General features: G+C 38.4%; 2 protein-coding genes across 5 annotated transcripts; one reads left to right on the top strand and one right to left on the bottom strand.

Moving 5' to 3' along the window:
• Nucleotides 1-155: 155 nt before the first annotated feature.
• Nucleotides 156-17,506, bottom strand: RAB23 (RAB23, member RAS oncogene family). Of its 4 annotated transcripts, none has more exons than XM_085056602.1 (7): nucleotides 17,365-17,506; nucleotides 15,010-15,211; nucleotides 14,083-14,168; nucleotides 8,924-9,080; nucleotides 7,356-7,438; nucleotides 5,996-6,088; nucleotides 156-5,143 (listed from the first exon to the last, which is right to left on the bottom strand). In XM_085056602.1, the coding sequence occupies exons 2-7, from the start codon at nucleotides 15,162-15,164 to the stop codon at nucleotides 5,004-5,006; spliced, it is 714 nt and encodes a 237-aa protein (XP_084912728.1). In that variant the 5' UTR covers nucleotides 15,165-15,211; nucleotides 17,365-17,506; the 3' UTR covers nucleotides 156-5,003. The 4 variants fall into 4 exon arrangements, with proteins under 4 accessions (XP_084912728.1, XP_084912729.1, XP_084912731.1 ...); XM_085056603.1 differs by having other exon boundaries at nucleotides 17,361-17,498; XM_085056605.1 differs by lacking the exon at nucleotides 17,365-17,506 and adding an exon at nucleotides 17,085-17,259.
• LOC146440166 (uncharacterized) lies at nucleotides 15,491-21,555 on the top strand. Its single transcript, XM_085056748.1, has 7 exons — nucleotides 15,491-15,529; nucleotides 16,934-17,171; nucleotides 17,214-17,848; nucleotides 18,203-18,289; nucleotides 19,799-19,885; nucleotides 20,052-20,119; nucleotides 20,670-21,555. Exons 1-7 carry the CDS (start codon nucleotides 15,491-15,493, stop codon nucleotides 20,698-20,700), a joined length of 1,185 nt encoding a protein of 394 aa, XP_084912874.1. The 3' UTR covers nucleotides 20,701-21,555.
• The last annotated feature ends 664 nt before the right edge of the window (nucleotides 21,556-22,219 follow it).

The following is a 22,219-nucleotide window of genomic DNA, read 5'->3' as shown; positions in this document are numbered from 1 at the left end:
CTTCTGATATTCTTCAGACACCTGGGTAAAGAGGCAGGCACAGACACCAACTTGTGTTTTATGAAAAAACTAAAAATACCAAACAATGCAAAACCCCAATCAACAGTCACCAGTGACTATTTACCTGTTTCTTTTTCGAAAATGCACCAGGCATCTTTGATATATTAATAATACTTTAATGCCAATTCCAAAGTCTACAACCACCAGCTTAAACTTTGTCACTGTATTGGCCAGACCAATCATGAAAAGCAAAATTACCAGAAAGAGCAGAAAAGAATCCCTATTGTGTATTTCAACTACATGGTGAAGAAATCAGAGGCAAGAGCTCAGAAATACCATTTCTATTAGACTAGGGTGCCCACACTTGTTCATTTGAGGATCTCTCCAGTGCTGCCTTGGATCCCAGCTGTTGGCAACACACACACAAGAATCAAGCACCCGTTTCTCAATCAGATTGAGGTTGCACAGCTTGTAGTTATAGCAATTTTTGAAATTTAATATACTGACAATTTAATATAACCACAAAAGTAGTGACTTATATCAAACCAACAGCAAGCAAACAAACATGTTTTAAGTTGCATGATGCAACTAGTGTCACTTACAAGAGAACAGCAGAATTAACTTGTAGGGATTTTACAGAACAGCATACTCAGATACTCAGTTTTAAACATTGATTTTTCTGCTTGAGGATTTATGGTATGTTGACTTTTTTTTCTAAAAATCTGTTACATTTACTTGAGGTCATGATGGTGATAAAACCAGTTATGTACATCTCCTCTTCTAGCCAGTTACATTTAAGCCATTAGTAACAATGCATCTTAATACTTGCAATGAGAGAGGTGTTTCTCCTGGTCCAGAGTAATTTCTCATTTTTTTAATCAACTCTAGTGAGTTTGACAACTGACAAACTACTTACCAGTATTTTCACACTACTAGAAACCTGAGAATGAACCTAGTTCAGTACTAGGACTCACCTGGCTTTGAGATGACTCATAGAACACTTCAATGTGGAACATTAGCAAGTATCTTGTATTCCATTATAGCACCTTTCATCTTAAACCTCAGCATTGCTGTGTTTTTCATTCTATAATTTTGATTACCTGATTGGAATTATTTTCTTCTTTCAATACTATTTGTGCATTAGAAAGAAGATCTGCTGAACTTCTGCTTCCTACAAAATGATGGCAAAGTTGTTTTAATGAATTCAAGCCTGCTGGACCATACTTGTTCTCCAGTTGTGGTACAATTAGTGTTCAGGTCTACAGCTTCAACCAAAGGTCTGTGATTACTCTTAGAAAAGCAGCAGGGGCTCGGGCATGGTCACTGGAATCAGAGCAGCATGTGTGTTGGCTTGCTGCATGATGGAACTCCCACAGAGGAGAAGGGCAGATCATGAATCCTGTCAACACCTGGCAGCTCTCAGCCTGAAGGGCTGCATCAACAGGTTCAAGTGCAGCCTTGCTGAGTCTTGTGCACGTACCCTGCATAACCCCCCAGAGTGCTGTCTGTTCAGGTGTTCAGTGCTCTTTAGATTAACCCACCTCTACAGAAGTGATGCAAAGGAAAACTTCATGTCAGATGTGCTGCAGCCCAATAATGAAGAAAATGGAAAGTTAAATTTTAGTGAAGCATAAAAAAATTAAATGGGATATCAGACTGACAGTGTGGTAATTCAGGCATTTTGACTAAAAAAGTGTTGCCTTGAGAAACGCTGAAAATAAGCAAGCTTCAAAATTATCTTAAGTGGAATATTTAATTTTTTTAAAATTAACCACACACACACAAACACAAAAATTAGTGTGATCGGTCATACAACTTTGAGATTTGCTATTTCCAGTTGGAAATACATCCCTAGCATTACTGCTTTGCATCTAACAATGCCCCACGTACTGGGAGAACACCCATTCACTGAATGGATACAACACAGAAGTGACAAAACTGTAGTGTCATACTCTTTCGTGAATTATTTCACTAAGGCATTAACAAATACTGAAGTTTCCCGCTTTAAAGTGGTAGCTTTATCAGCCAAAGACAAAGAATTTTGGCAGGATTCAGATAATACAGCCAATGAGCTATTCAAGAGATATAAACAGAATATACAGGAGTGCAATGAACTTTGTGTCTTGTGGCTTGAGCATCTCTTGCTCCTGATCCAGGGTACCACAGGCATAACAGAGCTACATCCTCACCCACCATGCAGTCACAGGGATGCACAGAGAAGAGCATTTTTATTACCAGGTCTGCACCTGTAGGTTTTCCTAACTGAAACATATGGTACTTTAATGAAAACACTTTGAGTGGAGAACGAAGTAATGTTTGTAATAAAAATTATTCATGAAGGACAACAGAAATGCTAAAACATTTAGGCATGTCTCTTCTTCCAAAAGGCAAAAGTTAGTGTCACTGAAGAGTGATGTGAACACCTAAGAGTTCCTGCAATATGCAAGTTACCTGGTTTACATCTACACACTAACCCCAGTAAGAAAAATAACAAAATTTTCAAGCAGCATAACATGCAGGGCACTTCCCAGAAAAATACTAATTTGGGCAGTTTTCATCTCAGTCATATAGGAGAACAAGCACTGCAAGGTCACAACAAAAAAAGATCCACTTTAGATTTAGGATGGGAGTAAAATGAAAACTCACTGTTACCCAATGCTGCAAATAACTATTCCTACATTTAAGTATATGCACTACATTTCAATATATCTTAAATTTATCAAGTCTGTCAAGTCTCCACCTATGAAAATTTCTGCCGAGTCCTTAAAAGCAGTGGTCTATAGTGACAAACCTTAAATACAAAAGGCCTATGTTAATAAATAGTACAGTGTTACAGTATAACATGTAATACTACAAACTGTCATTATACTTAATAAAGACTTACTTTTCAGTACGCTGTACAAAGTCAAACAAGGCAAAAAAAGATGTTTCAGATACTTTGTGGTTTTGTTTCTTTTTCCAGAAATATGAATAAAAAACCATGAAACTTGCAGACAGACAATGAAATGTAAAAGTTTCCATATTAAAATGAGTTGTCAAAATTCTTCATGCATACACGCCACCCTAAGTTGTGAGGTGGTCCCATGATGTTCATCTTATCCCAAGTACCTCACTTCTTAGACTGCTAAGACAGATAGGACTTGACTCCATTTATACATACAGTAATTAAATGCACTTGTTAAAAAATAGAGGCCTTTATCTGAGAGAAAATACAGGAAACGTTATAGTGGAGAACACACAGTTTTGCTTCAATAGCAAAAGGGATGGAGTGCCCTGAAGGTCACCTTCTTGCCAGCAACAGGAGATCTCTAACAGCTTGTCAAAGAAATGACGGTACTTGGTAGAAAGTCTAATACATTAAACATAAAATACACAGTTCAGAGATCTTTAGTGTTTGTGCATAACTTGCCACCCACTTCTCTCCCTGCAGACAGTGGGAATAAGAATACATTTCAGTTTTCATACTCATTGACTTAGAAACAAAGTCAGTCAAGCTTCCTACATGAATTCACATAGTGAAAAGTCCTTCCTTCAAAAATACACAGGATCACTCAACTCACTTTCATTCTCATACACCATTTAAAAAACTATTAAAACTCTGATTTTTTTAAAGCAGCATATTTTGCATTTGTCACTGGCAGACTTGTAGAAATCTTAGAAAGTTAAAATTATATCATACCATACAAAAACATGTAAACAAAATGGATAGTTTTTAAAAGGCATGCATTCTCTTCAAGAGGATTAGAAAGTGTTTATTTTTGCTAAATAAAAGGTATCCTGCCTGCCATTTTTAGAAGCACCTTAGTGATTTAGGAGCCTTAGCCCAAATAACTTTGAAGTTAGATTTGGGCTCCTAAACATCTAAATCAATTCTGTTAAATTACTGAACCACTTTGAAATTTTTTTTGCCATGTCTCTGATCTTGCAGAATTAGATTTCTTTAACCAGCAGCTCACTTTGAGACAACATTCAGGAATGTCTCACTAATACAATCAGCTGCAATTTTCTGGACCGTCATAACTTAGTTTATGGTATCTATGAAAACATTTCAAATATGATAAATACTTTGTAACACCACTTTGCAAGTTCCTTTTTCATAGACAACACAGGATACAACAATCAAATTTGAACAGGAATATGATTATATGTTCTTTCTGACTAGCTATTAATGTTACTTGTTCAACCTGTTACGACTGAGAAAAACAAAACTTACAAAACATTTGTAGCATAGCATTAGGTAAAAAGGAGCATTTTTGGCACCATACATTTTTAAATCTAAGCTTTTAGGCCCAAAGTATAGCAAGTTAAACATACACAGTAGCAGCTTGCAAAACCTCATCTGAAATACAACATTTAAAAAGAACAGTTGGAAGATTCTATTTGATGATCATTAGATGATCTCCAAGTAACATATACATTGGAACCAACCCTAGATATTCATCCCAAATGCTTACATATATATCTTAGGACACATATATATAATGCAAGTATCTTGCACCCACAGGACTGCCAGAATCCATATTAATATGGTCAGGATTAAAATGAATTAGTGTCTTTTTGCTCTTCATTTGTCTTGGTAGTGTTCTGACTAACCAATTCTAGTATTTTCTTCGAAATTTAGTTGCAAGGTTGCTACATTACCTTGGGCCATAGAGTTACAGTCTGTACCTATACGTGTAAGTATTATCCTTACATTAAATGTGCTTTGCAATTCAGCAATACCTAGTTCATAGCTCTATAAGTAATTCCTTGAGAAAGGAAAAGCTCGCCTAAATTTGTACAAAGTGCACGAGGCAGCCACGGTGCTGTGTGTCGCCACCAGGTGTCTCACGCCACACAACAAACCCACGGCATCAGCAAATTCATCTAGATCCACCCTCTGTCAGGAGGCACAAGATTTGCTAAAGCACCGGTAAAAACACCTCTACAGCTGGCTTTATTCTGTACTCAATTGCACAACTTCATCCAAATCTCTGAGTTGCTTTATTTCCTCCAAAAGTGGTCTAAGGTATACTGCAGTTGCTAAAAGGACTTCTGTTTTTCTTGGTCCTCTGTTTGTTGGGTTTAAGGTTGATGACATCTCCACCATTAAGAGTGCTAGAATTTTGGTTGGAGTGACTTCCACCAGCTGTATTAAAAACACCTACAGAATTTAGACAAGAGAAGTATTTTTAATTGTTCACTGCTTGCAGCACAATACATTAACACGTTAGATGCAACACTTGCTAAGGCATAGCAGAGCAGCTCAAATGCATACACCAGTTTTTAAAAGCTTTATGTATTTTTGGGCCAATTTTGCTGGTAAACTGGAAGTAGACGCAGTTGCAATTAGTGGCCAGGCAGTATTTAAAGCTGGTATGCATCTGTGTAATTGAAGGGCAGCAAATGCACTCTGTGTATGTGTATGTTACTAGCTGCACAGAGTTGTGGTTAGTTGAGTAACATAATAGATGAAAAACATCATGATTTTAAATTCAGAAACTTTGCTGAGTAAAGGTAAGTAAAAGGCCTGAATAAAAAGGGAGTGTTTTAAGTAAAATAAATTAACCAACTCAGAAATGCTTTAAATAAGGACTACAGAAGTTCAGTGTTTCCTTACAGAAGGCAGCTTACAAACGCCTTCTGATTACACACCAGATTCTTTCGCCATGATTCTTGTAAGTCCACACCAAGATGAGCAATACTAATGCTAATTACATTAAAAAAAACCCAACAAGAATCATTCTCAAGTCCTTGCACAATCTTGTTCAAATGAATTTAGTACAAGGTCACTTGCCAAACATTAGCTAGAAACTTTTCTACATCAGTTTGACCATCTTGCAATTTTAAAGAGTCACAAAGTTATTTTACAGAAGGAGATGATATCCTAAGATACAAAGGCAATAATTAGACCCTGATTCACCCTGTATTAATCCCATAAGGAAAGAGATGAGACCACAAGCTTTGATGGCACAAAATATTGTTTCTGGGGTTTTATTTGTTATAGTATACATACCAATCTTGTTACTGCTTGTATGTACTAGTTCTGAATCTTCAGCTGTTTGTTGCTTGAGCTTCTGAAGATATTTATCAGCCAAATACTTAAAAACTGGAATGTTAAAAACAAAAAAGGTACATCACAGAATGCTTAAAAATCATCACCATCATCATCAATTATCACCATGCCATTCTATCAAAATTCTGCATGGTGACAAAAGTGCATTTCACACCCCATGTTAAGCATGATCTGGTGAGCAATTCTGAGCAGGCCTGTGTGCCTCGGCAGAATCCAGGTCACTCCAGTGTCTGCCCAACTCTTATCAGTTTGCAGTACTGAAGTCTTGCACAGAATTATCGCAATACTCCTATAAAAAAACTGGTACACACATATTGAAAAATGCCGCCGTTCATGCAACTTGGAACTTTTTACAGTTATGTAGGAATTATATATATATATATATACATATATATATTTTGCAAGAAGTCTTAGAATAATAGTAGTCATGTAAAATAAGCCTATTAATAAAACTTGGCAACAACTTTTTTCTAATTAACTAATGCTACCCTCATTTCTATTGGGATATAAAAAGTCAACCTAAGAATTTGAAAAAACATACAATTAAAGTAGAATTTTCAGAACCTAGGTGTGTTATGATTATTTACATTTGTAAATGTAACTCATTTAAAGATGATACAAGAGTTTTACATTTTCTCTTGCAGATTTTTCCCAGGGTGAATGATGTTAATAGAGAAGAAGCAATGAGTTTACTATTAATCTTGACTAATTAAACAACAATAAATCATTAGGGAGTATTGTTCATGATTATTCAAACTCAGCCCACAAAAGACACAAAGTTTTAACACTACTCTTATGAAATTAAATATGTACATCAAAAAGTGTACTCAGGAAATCAAATATCACCGGTAGACAAAACACTGCAAGAGATGCAAAAATTTAATGTACTTTATTTAAACATGACTGAACTATAAAATAATTGCTTCAATCAAGTACTTATTAACTACTAACAATTACAAAATCTGCTCAACAATTTGTATGTTGCAATAATTGAATTTCTCCATCCATTTTTTTTAAAAGCTCGGTGCTTACTGATAAGTCATTAGGACTAAGAAGCCTTAACACACAGGTACTTGTAAACATTGCAGCTGTATTTGTGGAAGAGAAAGATGTGCACAAAGAAATGGGCCTAACACACTGGTATCAGGAAGTTCTAGCTGTGTGTAAGGCGTGCTGCTAAGGAACATGTAAAGGATCGCCATCAGCACGCAACCATGCGGATCCAGGCGGCTCCAAGCCGGGGATGCTCAGTGCCATGGAGCTGCGGCAGCACACGCCCTCCCCCCGCGGCACCTCCTACCTTCCGTCACGTTCAGGTCTTCCTTCACCGACGCTCGGTAGAACCTCACTTTCAGCTTTTTTGCCAGCGCTTCTGCCTCCTCACTGCACAACACAAGATGACTTTGTAAGTCCTTATTTGGCTCATATGTCAGCATTTTTTCTTATAAACAAATTGCTTCATGGTAAGTTAAACATGGCAAAGTGGGTTGAGAAATTGAAGACAATAAAAAAATACCTAATTCTTAATTTCTTTACAATATCTCCACTATAAAAAGAAGGTATTTTACATGCAGTTTCTTTACGACTAAAATGAATTCTTTTCAGTATTTACTGATTTCATTAAATAACACTTCCCAAGGGTTTGTAGGAGGATGTTTGTGAAACCAAAAGGAAGGAGGCTGTAATTAGGAGCACTATCCCTGCAAAGTCTAAACAACAAAAAAGTAATCCTTAAGTATATCTTAATGAAGCAGAATGATATGCAATCAGATGAGTGCACACATGAAATCAAGAATTACTTTTTTCTGTGAAGAAGAATTTATGTTAAAGTTTAAGAAACTTATGAACATTTCTCTAAGGAAAATCACATCATCAGAAAGATTACGTTACTGAGGCATACAGTGTATTCTGAGAACCAAACCTAAGTGACATACCATGAATAAAGGAGGAGTTCAAATGCAATTTTGCTTTTCCTTTGAAAAATCCTCAGAATTCTTTGCAGAGGGAGTAGAAGCTGATTTATGCCATCAATGATAGCAAACAGACAACAAAGAAAGCCAGTGCAGGAAACAACAAAAAAGAAGAAATAATTTAAATCTCTCAGGAAGGTGATAGAAATTAAAGAAGTGGAGAATGATCAACTTGATCATGCACTACTTTCTACATGATATGCTGTGGTAAATAAAAGTTAGCATTTGTTAAGCTGATTTTATGACAATAATAAAATTGGTGATGTACACAACGGCAGAATGAACTGACAATAAAATCTGTAAAGAAAAATACAGCAAGGAAGATTCAGCACCATGCAGTTTGAGAATATTACCACATACAAATTTCTATAGAGTTATAGTGCTTTGATAAAAATGAATAATAAAAAAATTAAAGACAGCAAAGAATATTAGCAAGCACTCACTAGCCAAATGAGACAATGTGTCTTCATGGTGCACAGCAGAGTTTAAAAGCAACTGAATTTTAACAGGAGACAAGATTTACAGATTTAGGTTTTCTGATTTAAAATAAAAAAAAAGAAGGTTATGAATTATATTATGGCAGAGCCAAACTTTTCATGTCATTCCTCTATTACTTTTGGCTTCAGGATGCAGCATGAAACAAACAGAAAGCTCCTGGCTTTGCAAGCACATCTGCCCAAGTATCTACACTCATGCAGCAACACCCGCCCGTGTGCTTCAAGGGCATGTCTGGATGCAGAGTACAGATGAGACAACCCAGACACTCTAAGTCTTCTCCAGAAACTCCCACAGAGTTCTTTTTTTAAAACTTGTAAAAAAAACTTTAAAAACTTTTTTTGAAACTTGTATACAGGGGGCACATTATTCGTACTTAAAAATAGTACAATGAAACTCCTACTTCTTTATGCAAGAGTCATCAAGAAGATCAATCTTATTCTGCACAAGGACTGTGGGAATGTCTCCAACTTCAGTCACAACTTTTTCCTTCCAGGTAGGGATTGCTTTGAAGGACTCTCTGTCAGTTGTAGAAAACACAAGAACACAAGCCTGGGCTCCTAGAAATATACAAATAAATTACAAATACAAACACACATAAATCAGCCAATAAACAATACGAAAAAAAACTGTAATGTATTTAAAATATGAGGGATTTTTCAAGTTTTTCTCATAAACGTACACTTTTACCACTAGCTTGTGTCAAACCACTGCTCATAGATTCCTCAAATGAAAATACATAATACATTGCCATATTATTTTGATCCATTACACTCATATTCATGACTATGGGTCTGTTACCTTTAAAGGGAATTCCAGCATACTGAATATATGCAGGGGAAAGGAACAAGAGGAGATCTGGAAAGGCTGGAAAAAGGAAAGGGAATGTTCATTTACCGCTCACTGTTTTCCAGACAGCTTAATGGAGGAGGCCAGAAGGCAAATATTTTTCCTGTATGCAGCATCTATAAAGCACATTTCACATTATTCTTTTTGGTACAGTAATTTGGGTTTTGAAAAGCTGAAAAAGTTTTCAGATGAAGTTGTGATGATTTCAAGTAAACTGTTAGTAGCTTTGTTATTCTCCAGAAACTACTTTTCTTTGCACATAAACAGATGCAGAAACAATTTATTTATATGCCTTCAATATACTTGCTACTTAGAGTGTAAAAGGAATAGCTAGCTAGTGTTTTTGAGACTATAATCTAATCTTGTGGTGAATATATCAAATTCATATCATGTAGCATGAAAAATTTTTTAATCCGTATGAATTTTATCTCTGAATTTCACCAAGTATCCCTGATTCCTGTATTCTGTTTATCTTTGTATTTCTTTGGCACAAAGCACACCAATTCTCTTACTAGGTTTCCTTTTATTTAGTTTTTTAAAAGCCAAGTTCACAGTCTATCTTGAGAGACATTTCCTATGTTCTTTAGCATTCTTCCATGAATACATTAAGATTCTTCTAGCATAGTTTTATACAGAACAATAAGAACTGCCCTAAGACCTTCAACTCAAGCACTATCAGTAAAAACAAGTAGCAATGAAGCCTTCCATATTTTTCCCTATTGTTTGTGTTGTAAAACTTTGTTTGTTTTCCCTACTGTCCACACCATACTCTAAAATATACAATTATTCTGATGCAATTCCTGTGACATAGGTGTAAAATTCATTATTCTTTCCAAAGCAGGTTTGTATTTACCTATTGTCTCACAAAGTAGCCCAACTGAGATGAGAGCATTTATTAAAATACTCCCATCATTTGTAAACATCACCTTGTTCAGTTGTAAGACCAAGAAATCCTTTGTGAAGTTTCCAAACTAAGACACTTTCACTTATCTTTCTCCTTCCACCCATTCCTTCTAAATGCTACCACAGATAATAGTAGGTTTAGAGGGAAAAGCCCTAGCATGTGGTAGGTAAAGAGATGGTAGCATCAATTCACATATAGTACAGGTAGAATGCAATGGCCAAGGACAGTAAAAGTAACTCATCTTGACCATACTCATTTTGAAAGAGAATTATATGACATATAATGGCTTTAATAAGGAATCAAACTGAAATATTTTTGAGGACCTTTAAGATTTTTACAACAAACAACAATAAAACAAAGTGTCATCAACAATGACAAATTCTATACACTTATGTCATTGTGTACTTCCAAACATCTGCCAAAGTTTTTGATTGCTCGATTGTAAGTATCAGACTTAAATAATCCAATAACTCTGTAAGCTACTTATTTAAAAAGAGAAGAATAAAAGTAGTTTTCCTCTAATGTTCAATGCAAAACAGTATCAAATGTGATCTTTCTAAAGTGTGCTTCAGTATGGTGCAGAAGTTAGTACGGCAACAGAGTTCAACAGAAGATACTGCAAGATAGAAATTTTAATAGGCAAATTCTTTTCACCTTCAAGAAATCTGCTAAATACTAAGTATTTTTATTGAAAACAAACCATTTAAGAAATTCTAATGTCCGTATAAGAGCTCTGAGACAAAAAAAGACAAACCCTAAAATTTAGGCATGTAAACACATTTTTTCATGCAGGCATTAACCATATTCAAGAGTCAGTAATATTATTATCTCAGTAATCCACTGCTAATAGAGTCATACACCACCTCTGTCATACAACAGATTGTGTAGAAGAGGCAACAGCAGCAAAGGCCCAGGATTGTGTCAAGCAGGAGCATAACAGCTCAGGATGTTCTCAATTAATATTTTAAATTACAGTTCTTTTGTAAGGAGCTGCTCCATAAAGCTACTTCAAAGTACTGAAGAAAATGACACTGTGTGCAATTACTGCATTCATAATCCCTCTATATTTTAAAATGTTCCAACTGCCTGCAGAATCACTGACATAATATTTATACCTAGAGCAATTCAGAAAAGAAATCACACTAGTGATACTTGATTTAAATAAAGCGTGAGCTTGTCAGTTGAGTAGGTCTCAAAGATATTCAGCAGACTACCCTATCCCAAGAGACCCCATAACCACATTTTTTTCCTTTCATAATGGCACAAAGCCTTTGTAATAGAAAAAGTGTAAGGACATTCCTTGCCATGAGGAAACTCTCACAGGGTTTTATACCTGACCCTACTCATTTCACTCAGTTCTTCGCCTCAGTGTTTTCAGGCTATGATACAAAATACATATCCCCTATAAAACAGATAATAACTTGTTCAATCTTACACTGAGATGAAAATCCAGTATTATCACCCAGGAATTCTTGTTTACTGCTGAAGTCCTAAGTTCTGTGGATCCTGGCTGTCTTTAACAGGCTCAGCAGGATTTAATGCCTCTTTAACAGTATCTAAAAGAACTGGACCAGGACAGTCTTGCAGGCCTTCCATTATCATAGTTGCTACAGACAAAAGAGATTAATAAATACAAACTAAAGCAGTGCTATGAAGGCTTGACTATGAACTGTTGTGCAACAAAATGAAGATCCTGAGGATTTGACTAATGAGCAACTGAGTAACACAGTAATAAGCAAGATGTCTGTTTTCCATCAAAAACCTAACAAGGATCTTCAAGATACCAGTGGCAGTGGACAGAAGAGGATGCTTGCACAAAGAAGTGATCAAATACTGCCTTGAGAAACATTTGACTTCAATCACATAGCAACTGGTGAGAAGATGCATTGTACAAAAAAGAGATTTTTGTATTGCTCCATTAAATTCTGAATTTAGGCTGCTGGACTCCTTGCATTGGGTGAACATGGGCATGCAACTACACACATTTGCCGGTGCATAGAAAACCACACGACAAATCCACTGTCACCTCCAGTTCTGTTTTTCTGCAAGGCTGAATGAATTTGGTCCCTGGACAAGAGACACTCAGAGACAGGCACTGAAGCATTCATGTGTGAGCTCAGATGAGCAGCTGATCACTGAAGAACTGACAATATACAACATCCCAGGGGGGTACATAAGCCCTAGTGCAATGATAGTGGGACAGCGACATGTGGGAGAAGCAAACCTTAAATTAACAGCCAGCAACTATCTTGCCTATCTTAGAGGTGTCCTCCCCTTATCAGCAATAATTAGCAATAAAATCCTTGCATTTCCAAAGTAAGCTTGACTTTTTGTTTCTATAACAGCGTGACTGCTGAAGCTAGACCAGAATTGTACTCCAGCCTCTTCTGATTTCCCTTGTCCTTCAAGAGTCAAAGTCTGGTGTAGAGCAGCCACTGTTTCAGACACCTTGAACTATTTATTATATATCCATCACGCTGCTAGAATGTGTACAGGATGACTGTGTTCTACTTCACAGCAAAGAACTTCTGTAAAAAGAACTCGGAGGTAGAGATCTAACAGCACTATACTGGGCATGAGTCATGACCAAGATTTCACAATATTCATACAAATTTTAATTTTTTTTTTTAAACAACCAGGTTGGCTTGCGGTAAGTGAGGCCAGTAGGTGTACTTCTGAGCTCTTCTCAACACTCCATATTCTAGCCTATCAGACCCAGTAATCAGGAGAAAAAGTCTTTGGCTTGAAACAACTGGGGAGAGCAAAGCACACAAGAGGACCAAAGAAAGGCCAAGAGAATAAAAGGGAAGCTCCAAGAGTATCAACCACTACCATCTAAAATTCATATGCCCAACTTGTCAGCTGTAAAATGACAGAATTATCTATATGTGCATAAAAAAGAAGAAAGATCTTTTCCTAAGGAAATAGCAAACATCAGTTACGAGTGACAACAAGAAGTGTTACCAAAAGACTCCACTATTAGCTGACAAATTGATTATGAAACATAAAAAGCTCACAAGACTATAACACCCTGAAACAGCATGGCATAATTATTATTTTATCTCTAAATGAGGTAGATTTATACCATAGCAGTATATTTTTCCCCCACCATCAAGTATTTAGTTTGCAATAACTGAACAGCGGAATCTTTGCCAAGTCATTTATACCTCTCCCATTAAAAAAAAAAAACCTAAAAAGAAAAATTTTCAGAACCATTGTTAAATTACACACAAAGAAAGGTTAACTATGCAATTTCTAAATGGCTAAATAGGTGAGCTGCCTTTACACAAATAATACAATTTATTTTATTAAGTAAATACACTTTTCTTATTCCTCTTGTTTTAATATATTCAAGGCAGACTGTACTAGCAAAAGAACTGTTGTGCCCTGTAAACTATCCTTCTAGGATGACTGGTGCATTTTTCCCCCCTTGAATTAATTACTGAGTGCCTCATCCATAGTTTTTGGAACATTTGAAAACATGTGTCTCATAGAAGTAATGAAACAATTTTAGAGGGAAAACATACATTTGCATCTGATTGTTTCAATGTCTACATTCTGTGTAGATATTTATCTCATTTCATTCAATGTTTTCCAAAGGGCACTACTGCACAAAGTGGCACATAATTGAAAGAAGGAACTTGCATGAAGGGAAAAGATATTTAAGAACTGAAAAAGCTGAACTAAACATGAATTTTGCACACACATGAAATAACTAAAATTCTTAATACAAAGATAGGAAAATATTTTAGAGATACACAGACCAAAAAAACTCAACAACTACCAAACAACAAACATGGCATTTTCACCTCTATAGTAGGCCTTAGTTATTGCATCAAATTCCTCTTGACCTGCAGTGTCCCATAACATTAGCCTGACATCTTCACCATTAACCCTGAAACAAACAAGATAATTTTGTGATCAATACAGTAACACGAACAAATCGTAACAATTTACATGGAAATACTTCTGTTTCTACACTATAAGAGTAATCCAAGTCAAACTTAACTGGATTTAAACATAATGTAACTTACTATTAATAATCATTCACCTTCATAACATACTATGGCAATAGTCCCTCAATTACATTATATGCTCTTTATGAGCATATAATTGTCTTTCTGACAATCTGTATTATATTTTCCTCTTCCTTTCCTCTTCTTCCTCTACATTTCCCTCTATGACAAAAAAATAAGACAAGACATCAAAACAGAACTTAAGAGGTGTCTGAAGAACTGTGCTTTTGTCTTTTTAATCAGCTTACAGAATGTATAGAATTTTCTTCTCATTACCATAAGATTTTCCACTTTATCAAATGTCATTGGGTATTACCTGCTTATACTGCATAAAGACTCTAATTGATTTTTCACAGTAATTTTTTTCTATGTTGGCTAATTTACAATTTGTGTAATTCTTTTATCATAAGCAGTTTCACTTGTTCACAAGAAATTGCAAAAAAAATTTACAAAAATAATCAACACATGGAATCAATATAAAGGAAACTTGTCAAAGAGCTTGGTATGGCAGAGATTCCAGATTTTATTCATGGTTTTAAATGGAAAATAAAGGATATAATTTTAGCCCACAGTGCAGGAGAGAAAACAACTCCCTTCTGGGTGATTAAGAAATGGCAGGCCTTGTTTTCCAAGCCTTTGTAAATTTCAAGATTTCAACAGAAAAAAGAAATAGTGAGAGAGAGGTAAAAATCAATAGTATGTCATCTGTTTAATACATACTGGATCTGTCTTTCCAGGAAATCTACACCAATAGTTTTCTTGTAGTCTTTTGTAAAAATCCCCTTGCAATATCGCTGAATCATACTGGATTTCCCAACAGCTCCATTTCCTACTACTACCACCTTGATGGCCACCTCCATATCTTCTTCCAACATCTTTGCGTCTCAGATGACTCTCTGGTTTATTCAGGAAACTACTGATTCTGTCAACAAAGTAAATAACTATTATGTACATAAAAATGCTATGAATAGAAAGCAAGAGGCAAGATGACCACACAGATTAGAGTGCATATAGATAGTACAATTTATTTCTGTCTCTGTCACAGATTGCTTAAGTGACCTCAGGCAAGTTATTTAACTAGCTTTGGTTTGACACTTATTAATTGAAAATTAATAAAAATTTGAAATAGAGAGTAATTTATTTGGCTCGTTGCAAGGATATTTCACTGAAGTTTTGGTGGCTTTTTTTTAATGAGGAAGAAATGGAGGCACTGAACTACAAAATCACAGAATCGTTAATGGTTAGAAAAGAACTCAAAGATCATCAAGTCCAATCATTAACCCAACACTGCCAGGTGCTAAACCACATCCCTACATGGCACATGTACACATCTTTTAAATACCTCCAAGGATGCGTCCACTGCCCTGGGCAGCCTGTTCCAATGCTTGATAACCCTTTCAGTGAAGAATTTTTTCTAATATCCAACCTAAAACTCCCCTGGCACAACTTGAGGCCATTTCCTCTTGTCCTGTCACTTGTTACTTGGGAGACAAGACTGACCCCCACCTTGCTACAAGCTCCTTTCAGGCAGCTGTAGATAGCCATAAGGTATCCCCTGAGCCTCCTTTTCTCTAGGCTAAAGAACCCAGCTCCCTCAGCCACTTCTCACAGGACTTGTGGTCCAGACCATTTACCTCATTGCCCTTCACTGCCCTTTTCTGGACTTGCTCCAGCCCATCAATGTCTTTCATTGCAGTGAGAGGCCCAGAAATAGACACAGCACTTGAGCTGTGGCCTCACCAGGGCTGAGCACAGAGAGACAATCACTGCCCTGGTCCTGCTGGCCACACTACTGCTGATACAGGCCAGGATGTCATTGGCCTTCTTGGCCACCTGGGCACACACACTGGCTCATGTTCAATTGCTGTCACCAGCACCCCCAGGGCTTTTCTGCTGGGCCACTTTCCAGCCACTCTTCCCCCAGCCTGTAGCTCTGCATGGGGTAGTTGTGACCCAAGTGCAGGAGCTGGCACTTGGCCTTGATCAACCTCACACAACTGGCCTTGGAACATCAATCCAACCTGTCCAGATGCCTCTGTAGAGCCTTCCTAGCCTTCAGCAGACCAACACTCCCACCCAGCTTGGTGTCACCAGCAAACTGTGTGCAGTCAATCCCATTGTCTAAATCACTGGTAAAGGTATTCAACAGGACTGGCACAAACACTGAATCCTGGGGGACTAGTGGCCAAATAGATTCAAGGTCCATTCACCACTACTTTCTGTATCCCCATCCCTCAAATGTGTACCTCCTCCAAACTTTTCTCTAGGGAGCCTGGTTTTATCCCTTTTCCTCTTCACATTTAGCCTAAAACTTCAGTGAATCCTACTAACTCTTGCAAAAGGAGTTTCTCCCTTTGACACAGGTAAACCCCATCTACTGCCAGCAGGTGTGGTTGCTGCGTAGACTGACCCACCATCGAGAATCCAAAATTCTGCTTGTAACACCAAGCTCTTCCTTTTTCTTCCTATTTCATTCCCTGTGACTGGAAGGCCAGAAGAGAATACTGCTTGTGCTCCTGATCCCTTAATCAGTTGTCCCAAGGCTCGGAAGTCTCTCTTGACTGCCCTTGGACTTGCTGCAACTTCACCGCTGCCCACCTGATAAAAAGCTAAGTTTCCCCCACGTTTTTCTGTGCCGGGATAGCATCACAGACATTTTGCAGCTGCAGAGTGGCAAATTTACACCCAAGAATCAAATCATGCTTCATTCGAAGAAGGGGGAAATCCTCCCCTTTTAACGGCTCTGCCTAGCACCACGCTGACACCCGTGCAGGCAGAGCGCGGCTACCCGACACCTGCGCTCGGCTCGCCCCGACAGATGATGTTTCCTGCCTGCATTAACCATCAGCGTACACCCGGCTCTCCGCAGTTCGGCAAGACCCGTTAGCACCGGTTACCCGGACGGCCCTTTTGGGCGAGAACAGCGGCCCGCCCGGGGCTCTCCGCGCACGGATCATCCCGCCGACACCTCCCGGCCCTGCCGAGGGCGGAGGCTCGGCCGCCCGGCCCCTCCTGCGGCCCCGGCCCCGCTGCCCCAGCTGCGATCCCCGCCCGCCCGCGGCCCCTCTCACCAACCCCGCACGGAGCGGGCGGGCGGCGCTCCCTGCGAGGGCACGGCGGCGGAGGGACGCAGGGAAGAGGAGACGGAGGGAAGGCGAGAGGAAACCGCTCGCTGGGGCCGACCCAACCCGGACGCACATCCCTGCTGCCCGCCCGGAAGCGCCGTCAGGAGCGGGGGCGCCGCTCGGGGAGGCGCCTGCCCGCTGCCCCCGCCCCGGCCGACCCCGCTCTGAGGGCTGCCCGGGAGCCGCTCCCGCCGGGCCGGGCTGGGCTGGGGTCCTTGTCCGCCCGAGTCGGGCTTGAGGCCAGCGAGAAGCTGGTTCTGAGGGGTTTTCCTCTGGATTCGTGGGGAAAGATCCGGACGAGGCTGATCTTCCTGGCCCACGGGTGTATTCATCCCTGTTCCACTGCTTACCCGCCGGCCTTCCTGACCTCATCCTCCATGGTGGAAAACAAAACTGATCAGCCCCGGGCCTTAGGTTATCACGAAGGCAGTTGCGTGTGGGTAGCACCCTTTTGTTTTTGACCAAGGTGTGCCCATCACCATGGGACGCGGTCTGCCAGCTCCCTGAATCTATCTTAAACAGGAGAAGCTCTGGCATAACTGTAGACATGGCAGTCCTGAAATCTAAAGATTTTAACCTTTATTAACCCCTTGTTTTGGCTGGGGTGGTTTTGGGGTTTTTTTGTTTTGGTTTTATGTTCGTTGGTTTTGTGTGTGGGTTTGGTTTTTTGGGGGAGGGTTGTTTGTTTGGGGTTTTTTATTTGGTTGGTTTTGGTTTTTTTTTTCTTTTTCTGTAAGTTAAACTGCGAAAAGATGTCCTCTGCCTTAAATCCCCTTTCCATCCTTCAGAGCACATCCGTGGCTGGGGTGGTTGCTCTCAGTGCCCCCAGCCCTCCTGCTACTCGAGGATGGCCAAGGAACATTGAGCATTGCCAGGTGTGGGTTGATGAAATCTGCCTTGCACAACAGAGAGCTTTCCATGCCTGTCCTGTGCTTCCTAAGGCGACAGCTTTGTTCTATAGTGAATTCGTGTTGCCTGTGCTTAAATAAATACCTTTTGGATTAGAACGTTTTGCAGTGACATCCCAAAAGAATAGTTAGATTTTATGCATGGTTTTTGTTTTGAAATTTATATGTTAATTTTGTTAATGGTGACACTGGCTCATAGTCTCACACTCTGTCTGCTCCCAGTACTTCTCTGTTCCAAAAGGCCTTGAATTGGAGAGCCCACACATTAAGAGAAAATTGTTACCTGCCTAACACCAAAGTAATATGGCATATTGGAAATATGCCTTACTAGACTTTCCTCCTCATCATGGGAGACGTGGGGTGTGTGGCTGGGATTCATCTCACCTAATACCTACACTGTAAACACTTGTATGGTATGGTTCACCTTCAGATGGGTGTTAAGGTTCCCAGGTGGACTGCTCCCTCTGTTGACTGGAAAAGGGAGCCTGTGGCCACAGCTGTATAAAGTTAGAGAAAACAGAGCCTGTCTTAAGTTCCCTAATTAAATTAGTCACTAACTTAGTGGTGGCTCTAAGTAATTTTAGTTTCTAATTTTTTGTTCTTTAAATTCCATTATTGGGTAATGTTTTTGTGAAGTGTAAGGCTAGAACATGTGCTATGACCTGTCTGTTATATTGGCAATGCTCAGATACTTCTTTGTAAAACACCAACAATTCAGTGAGGCTAAACCATTCCAGCATATCTTATTTGGTGTATTGAGAGCAATCCAGGAAACTATTCTTACCATGTCCCACAAAGGAGAGTGAAGAATGAACTGATACATTCACGAATTTCAAGGCTTTAGCTTACATGTTATTTGAAAGCTTGTGATGAGATCAGCCAGCAGTGTGACTTACTGTGCAACTAGAACATTTTACCTCTTATAAATTTGTCGAAATTAAAAAATTTTGAAAATAAAATGCTTTTATTTTAATTTTTAATATTATTTTTAATTTTATTTTTAAATAAATTTTTTAAAATTTTCACAGAGACTGACTGGCACCTATTTTTGGGTGTCTTTTCCATTTGCAGGTACCAGTATGCACATCATCTGTGAAAGTTCTCTTCAGCAAACTAGATATGCCAAACCCCCTAAAACACCTACCACAGTGCTAACTTTTCAGCATCTAGATCACTTTCTGTGACACACCTTTGAACACTGAAGTATTTTGATGTTGTAAACAGAGACACCAAATCAGCAAGCAAATCTTAGTGTTATAGTATTAGATGTACAGAGGTGAGACACCTTCCTACCTTCTAGGTTTTCTTCCCCTTACAGACCCCAAAAAGGTTGTGCTAAACCTACTCTTGCCATAGCATTTCATCACAGTTTCCTATTCAGATAGTTCGCTGTACATTCTCCTTTGATTACTTCCAAAGTATTTTTTAACATGAGAATGCAGCCTGTTTTTTGTTTTGTTTTGGTTTCTTCCTCAGATGCATTATGGTGCAATTAGCTGCAATGAAATTATTTTGTTTGACTGCAAGGCAAATCAGTGGTTCTGCAACCGAAAAGTTGTTGAAGTAAGTTAATGTCTTATGTAAGGCTGATACAACCTTATTTTAAACATACTCTATTAGATAGAAGGTAAATTTACTGTATTGAGTAGTCAACATCTCTGTATACTTATTTTTGGAAGCATTAGTTCTCCACATGGTAAGTCTTGCATTCTGATGGGTGTCTTTGCAGGCACTTGCTGCTGGAAAGCAGTTTAAATGTGGAACACCACATTATGAGTGTTCATCCCAGATACCTTTGTAAGTATATTTGCAAAAAACTAACATCATCTGTTCTGAGAAAATGGTGCTTTTCTTATTGCCCTCTTTACACAAACACCAATAAAACTGTTTAAGTATAAATGAAGATGCCAGAAAAGGATGCTCTCCAAGAGTGAAGCTGAAGCCTGATGTTTTGCATTAGAGCAATCAGAAAACTGTCAGGCATAATTGTCAAGAAAACCATCACAAGGATGATAGGTGAATTTGCTTTGAAATCTAGAATTTTCCTTTGATTCACACAGAATTAAACAGAATAAATCTGCTGCAAACAAAACCTTGTATTTAAATACAAATAAGTGCCATTTTTTACCTTACTGAGTGAAAAACAATGTTAAAATAAACTGTTGATATTTTTATATAAGGCTACAGTTTCTTCACTCCTTCCTGCCTCTTTTCTTTCCTTCTTCCTCCCCTCCCTCCCTCCTTAACTTGTGCCTGACAGTATAAAAGTCCTTTCTGGGTTCTGCCTCAGCACTTTGTAGTGAAGATCTAATTTTCTCTGAAATTCCCTTAAAACACTATTTCTTAGACCACTGGAATCTGGAGCTGGAGCGTGTTAATTCCTGTGAGGACAACAACTTTTAAAACAAGTTTTTCCCACACACTGTATGGCCTGACCAAAGCACAACCCATGCAGTCTTACTCCCGAGCCTCTCATGTGGGGTGAGGATGGAGCAGCCTCACTAGATAATGTTCCCTTGTTGGAGCTACTGGAGCAGTGACTCAAAAGCCACAGGGGGAACTTGTTGATATTTTGCTTGTAAAACTGAAGCATGGATTTGTTTGGGAAGCAGAGTAGAGGGAGGAGAGCCAGAGTACATATCTTGGCTGCATGTAGTTTAGTCAAATGCTTTGCCAGATAGTTGTGGTATATACTTAGTAAGCCTCCAATTAATTAAGGCAAACATTTGGGACTAAAAGTGCAGATTGTAACAACTGAGGAAACGCAAAAGTATGCAAAGTTGTTAATTGTACTATAAAAATAAAAATTTGTTTTCTGAGATTTTACTAGCATTTTAATCAAGAATGCTCTAATTTTCATATTCCCTGTGGAGTCAGATATTAATAGAAAAGTAAAAATTTAGTTATAAATATACAGTCCTGAGAGTAGTGATGAGTCTCTCCATGCCTACATAGTTATTTATATTGTTCTCAATATATGATGTACTATACCTTAAAATTCTATAGGCTTGTTTAAATAACGGCTGAGAAGAGTAGCAATTATAAGTTATTTGATTAAAGTAGTTGATTTGTACATCGCAGTAGCTGTCTACTCTGTTGTGCTGTGATTTTGTACATTTGCATTCTAGTAACTGTTGATTCCTTTGAAATTTTTGTGTATATGTTTAACATGATGAGTTCAGAGGGAAACATATTTTGAAGTTGGTGTATATGTTTAATAATAAATGAATTTTCACAAGGAAATAATTTGCTGTGGGAATGTATTAATTAAGACATCATTTGGTCTCTTTGCTCTAGTAATCTGAATTGTGTTTTTACCAATATAACTGGGAGGACATACTGGAGGGATAAAAGATACAAGTTAAATCAGTCAGAAGTGGAATGTGAACTAGATTCCAGTTTCCAAATTATAACTCTAAGCACTGGGCAAGGAAGCCTAAAGAATTGCCAAGATGCTGCCTCATGCTTTGTGTGAGGTTGGAAGGTCACCAGATGATTGCTGGGGTGCATGGTGCTCACTGTTCTTGTCTTACTGCCCTTGGGGACAGACAGCTCATATAACATGACGAGAGTGGGCTGTGGTATGAGAACTTAACTCTTCATCCTTTTCACCCTTGCACTATATAAGTTTTTAGCACATTTTCTGTTTCTTTATCATCTGATTGGCTTTTGCCTTCTGACTATGCAGAATATCACCATATTCTGCATAAGGAGCCATGCCCATCACTGCCCCTTAGCTTCTAATTTGCCCTTGCTGTGCTGCCTGTGAAGCTGGCAGAGTTTTAGCTATGCAGGGCTGGTTGAGGACCATCAACATCCTATAGAGTAGGGCAGATGGGTGGAGTTTGACATCACAGACTTCATCTTTGAAATAATTTCACAGTCTTCCAAGGACAC

Source organism: Lichenostomus cassidix, chromosome 3 (assembly GCF_008360975.1).
Source record: "Lichenostomus cassidix isolate B80296 chromosome 3, HeHo_3.0, whole genome shotgun sequence".
In the NCBI taxonomy this organism is placed as follows: Eukaryota; Metazoa; Chordata; class Aves; order Passeriformes; family Meliphagidae; genus Lichenostomus; species Lichenostomus cassidix.
The sequence above is the reverse complement of the archived record's forward strand: the minus strand, read 5'-3'. Positions and strand labels throughout refer to the sequence as shown.

What these genes read in the sequence shown, in the direction of transcription:
- RAB23 (XM_085056602.1), bottom strand. Translation starts at nt 15,164, where the DNA reads ATGTTGGAAGAAGATATGGAGGTGGCCATCAAGGTGGTAGTAGTAGGA. An exon ending in TTCCTGGAAAGACAGATCCA is followed by an intron (nt 14,169 to 15,009) that starts GTATGTATTAAA and finishes TGTTTGTTTCAG; the next exon opens with GGTTAATGGTGAAGATGTCA. An exon ending in AACTAAGGCCTACTATAGAG is followed by an intron (nt 9,081 to 14,082) that starts GTGAAAATGCCA and finishes GTATATTTCTAG; the next exon opens with GAGCCCAGGCTTGTGTTCTT.
- LOC146440166 (XM_085056748.1), top strand. Translation starts at nt 15,491, where the DNA reads ATGGAGGCACTGAACTACAAAATCACAGAATCGTTAATG. An exon ending in AAATCACAGAATCGTTAATG is followed by an intron (nt 15,530 to 16,933) that starts GTTAGAAAAGAA and finishes GTGCCGGGATAG; the next exon opens with CATCACAGACATTTTGCAGC. An exon ending in TGTTCATCCCAGATACCTTT is followed by an intron (nt 20,120 to 20,669) that starts GTAAGTATATTT and finishes ACTATTTCTTAG; the next exon opens with ACCACTGGAATCTGGAGCTG.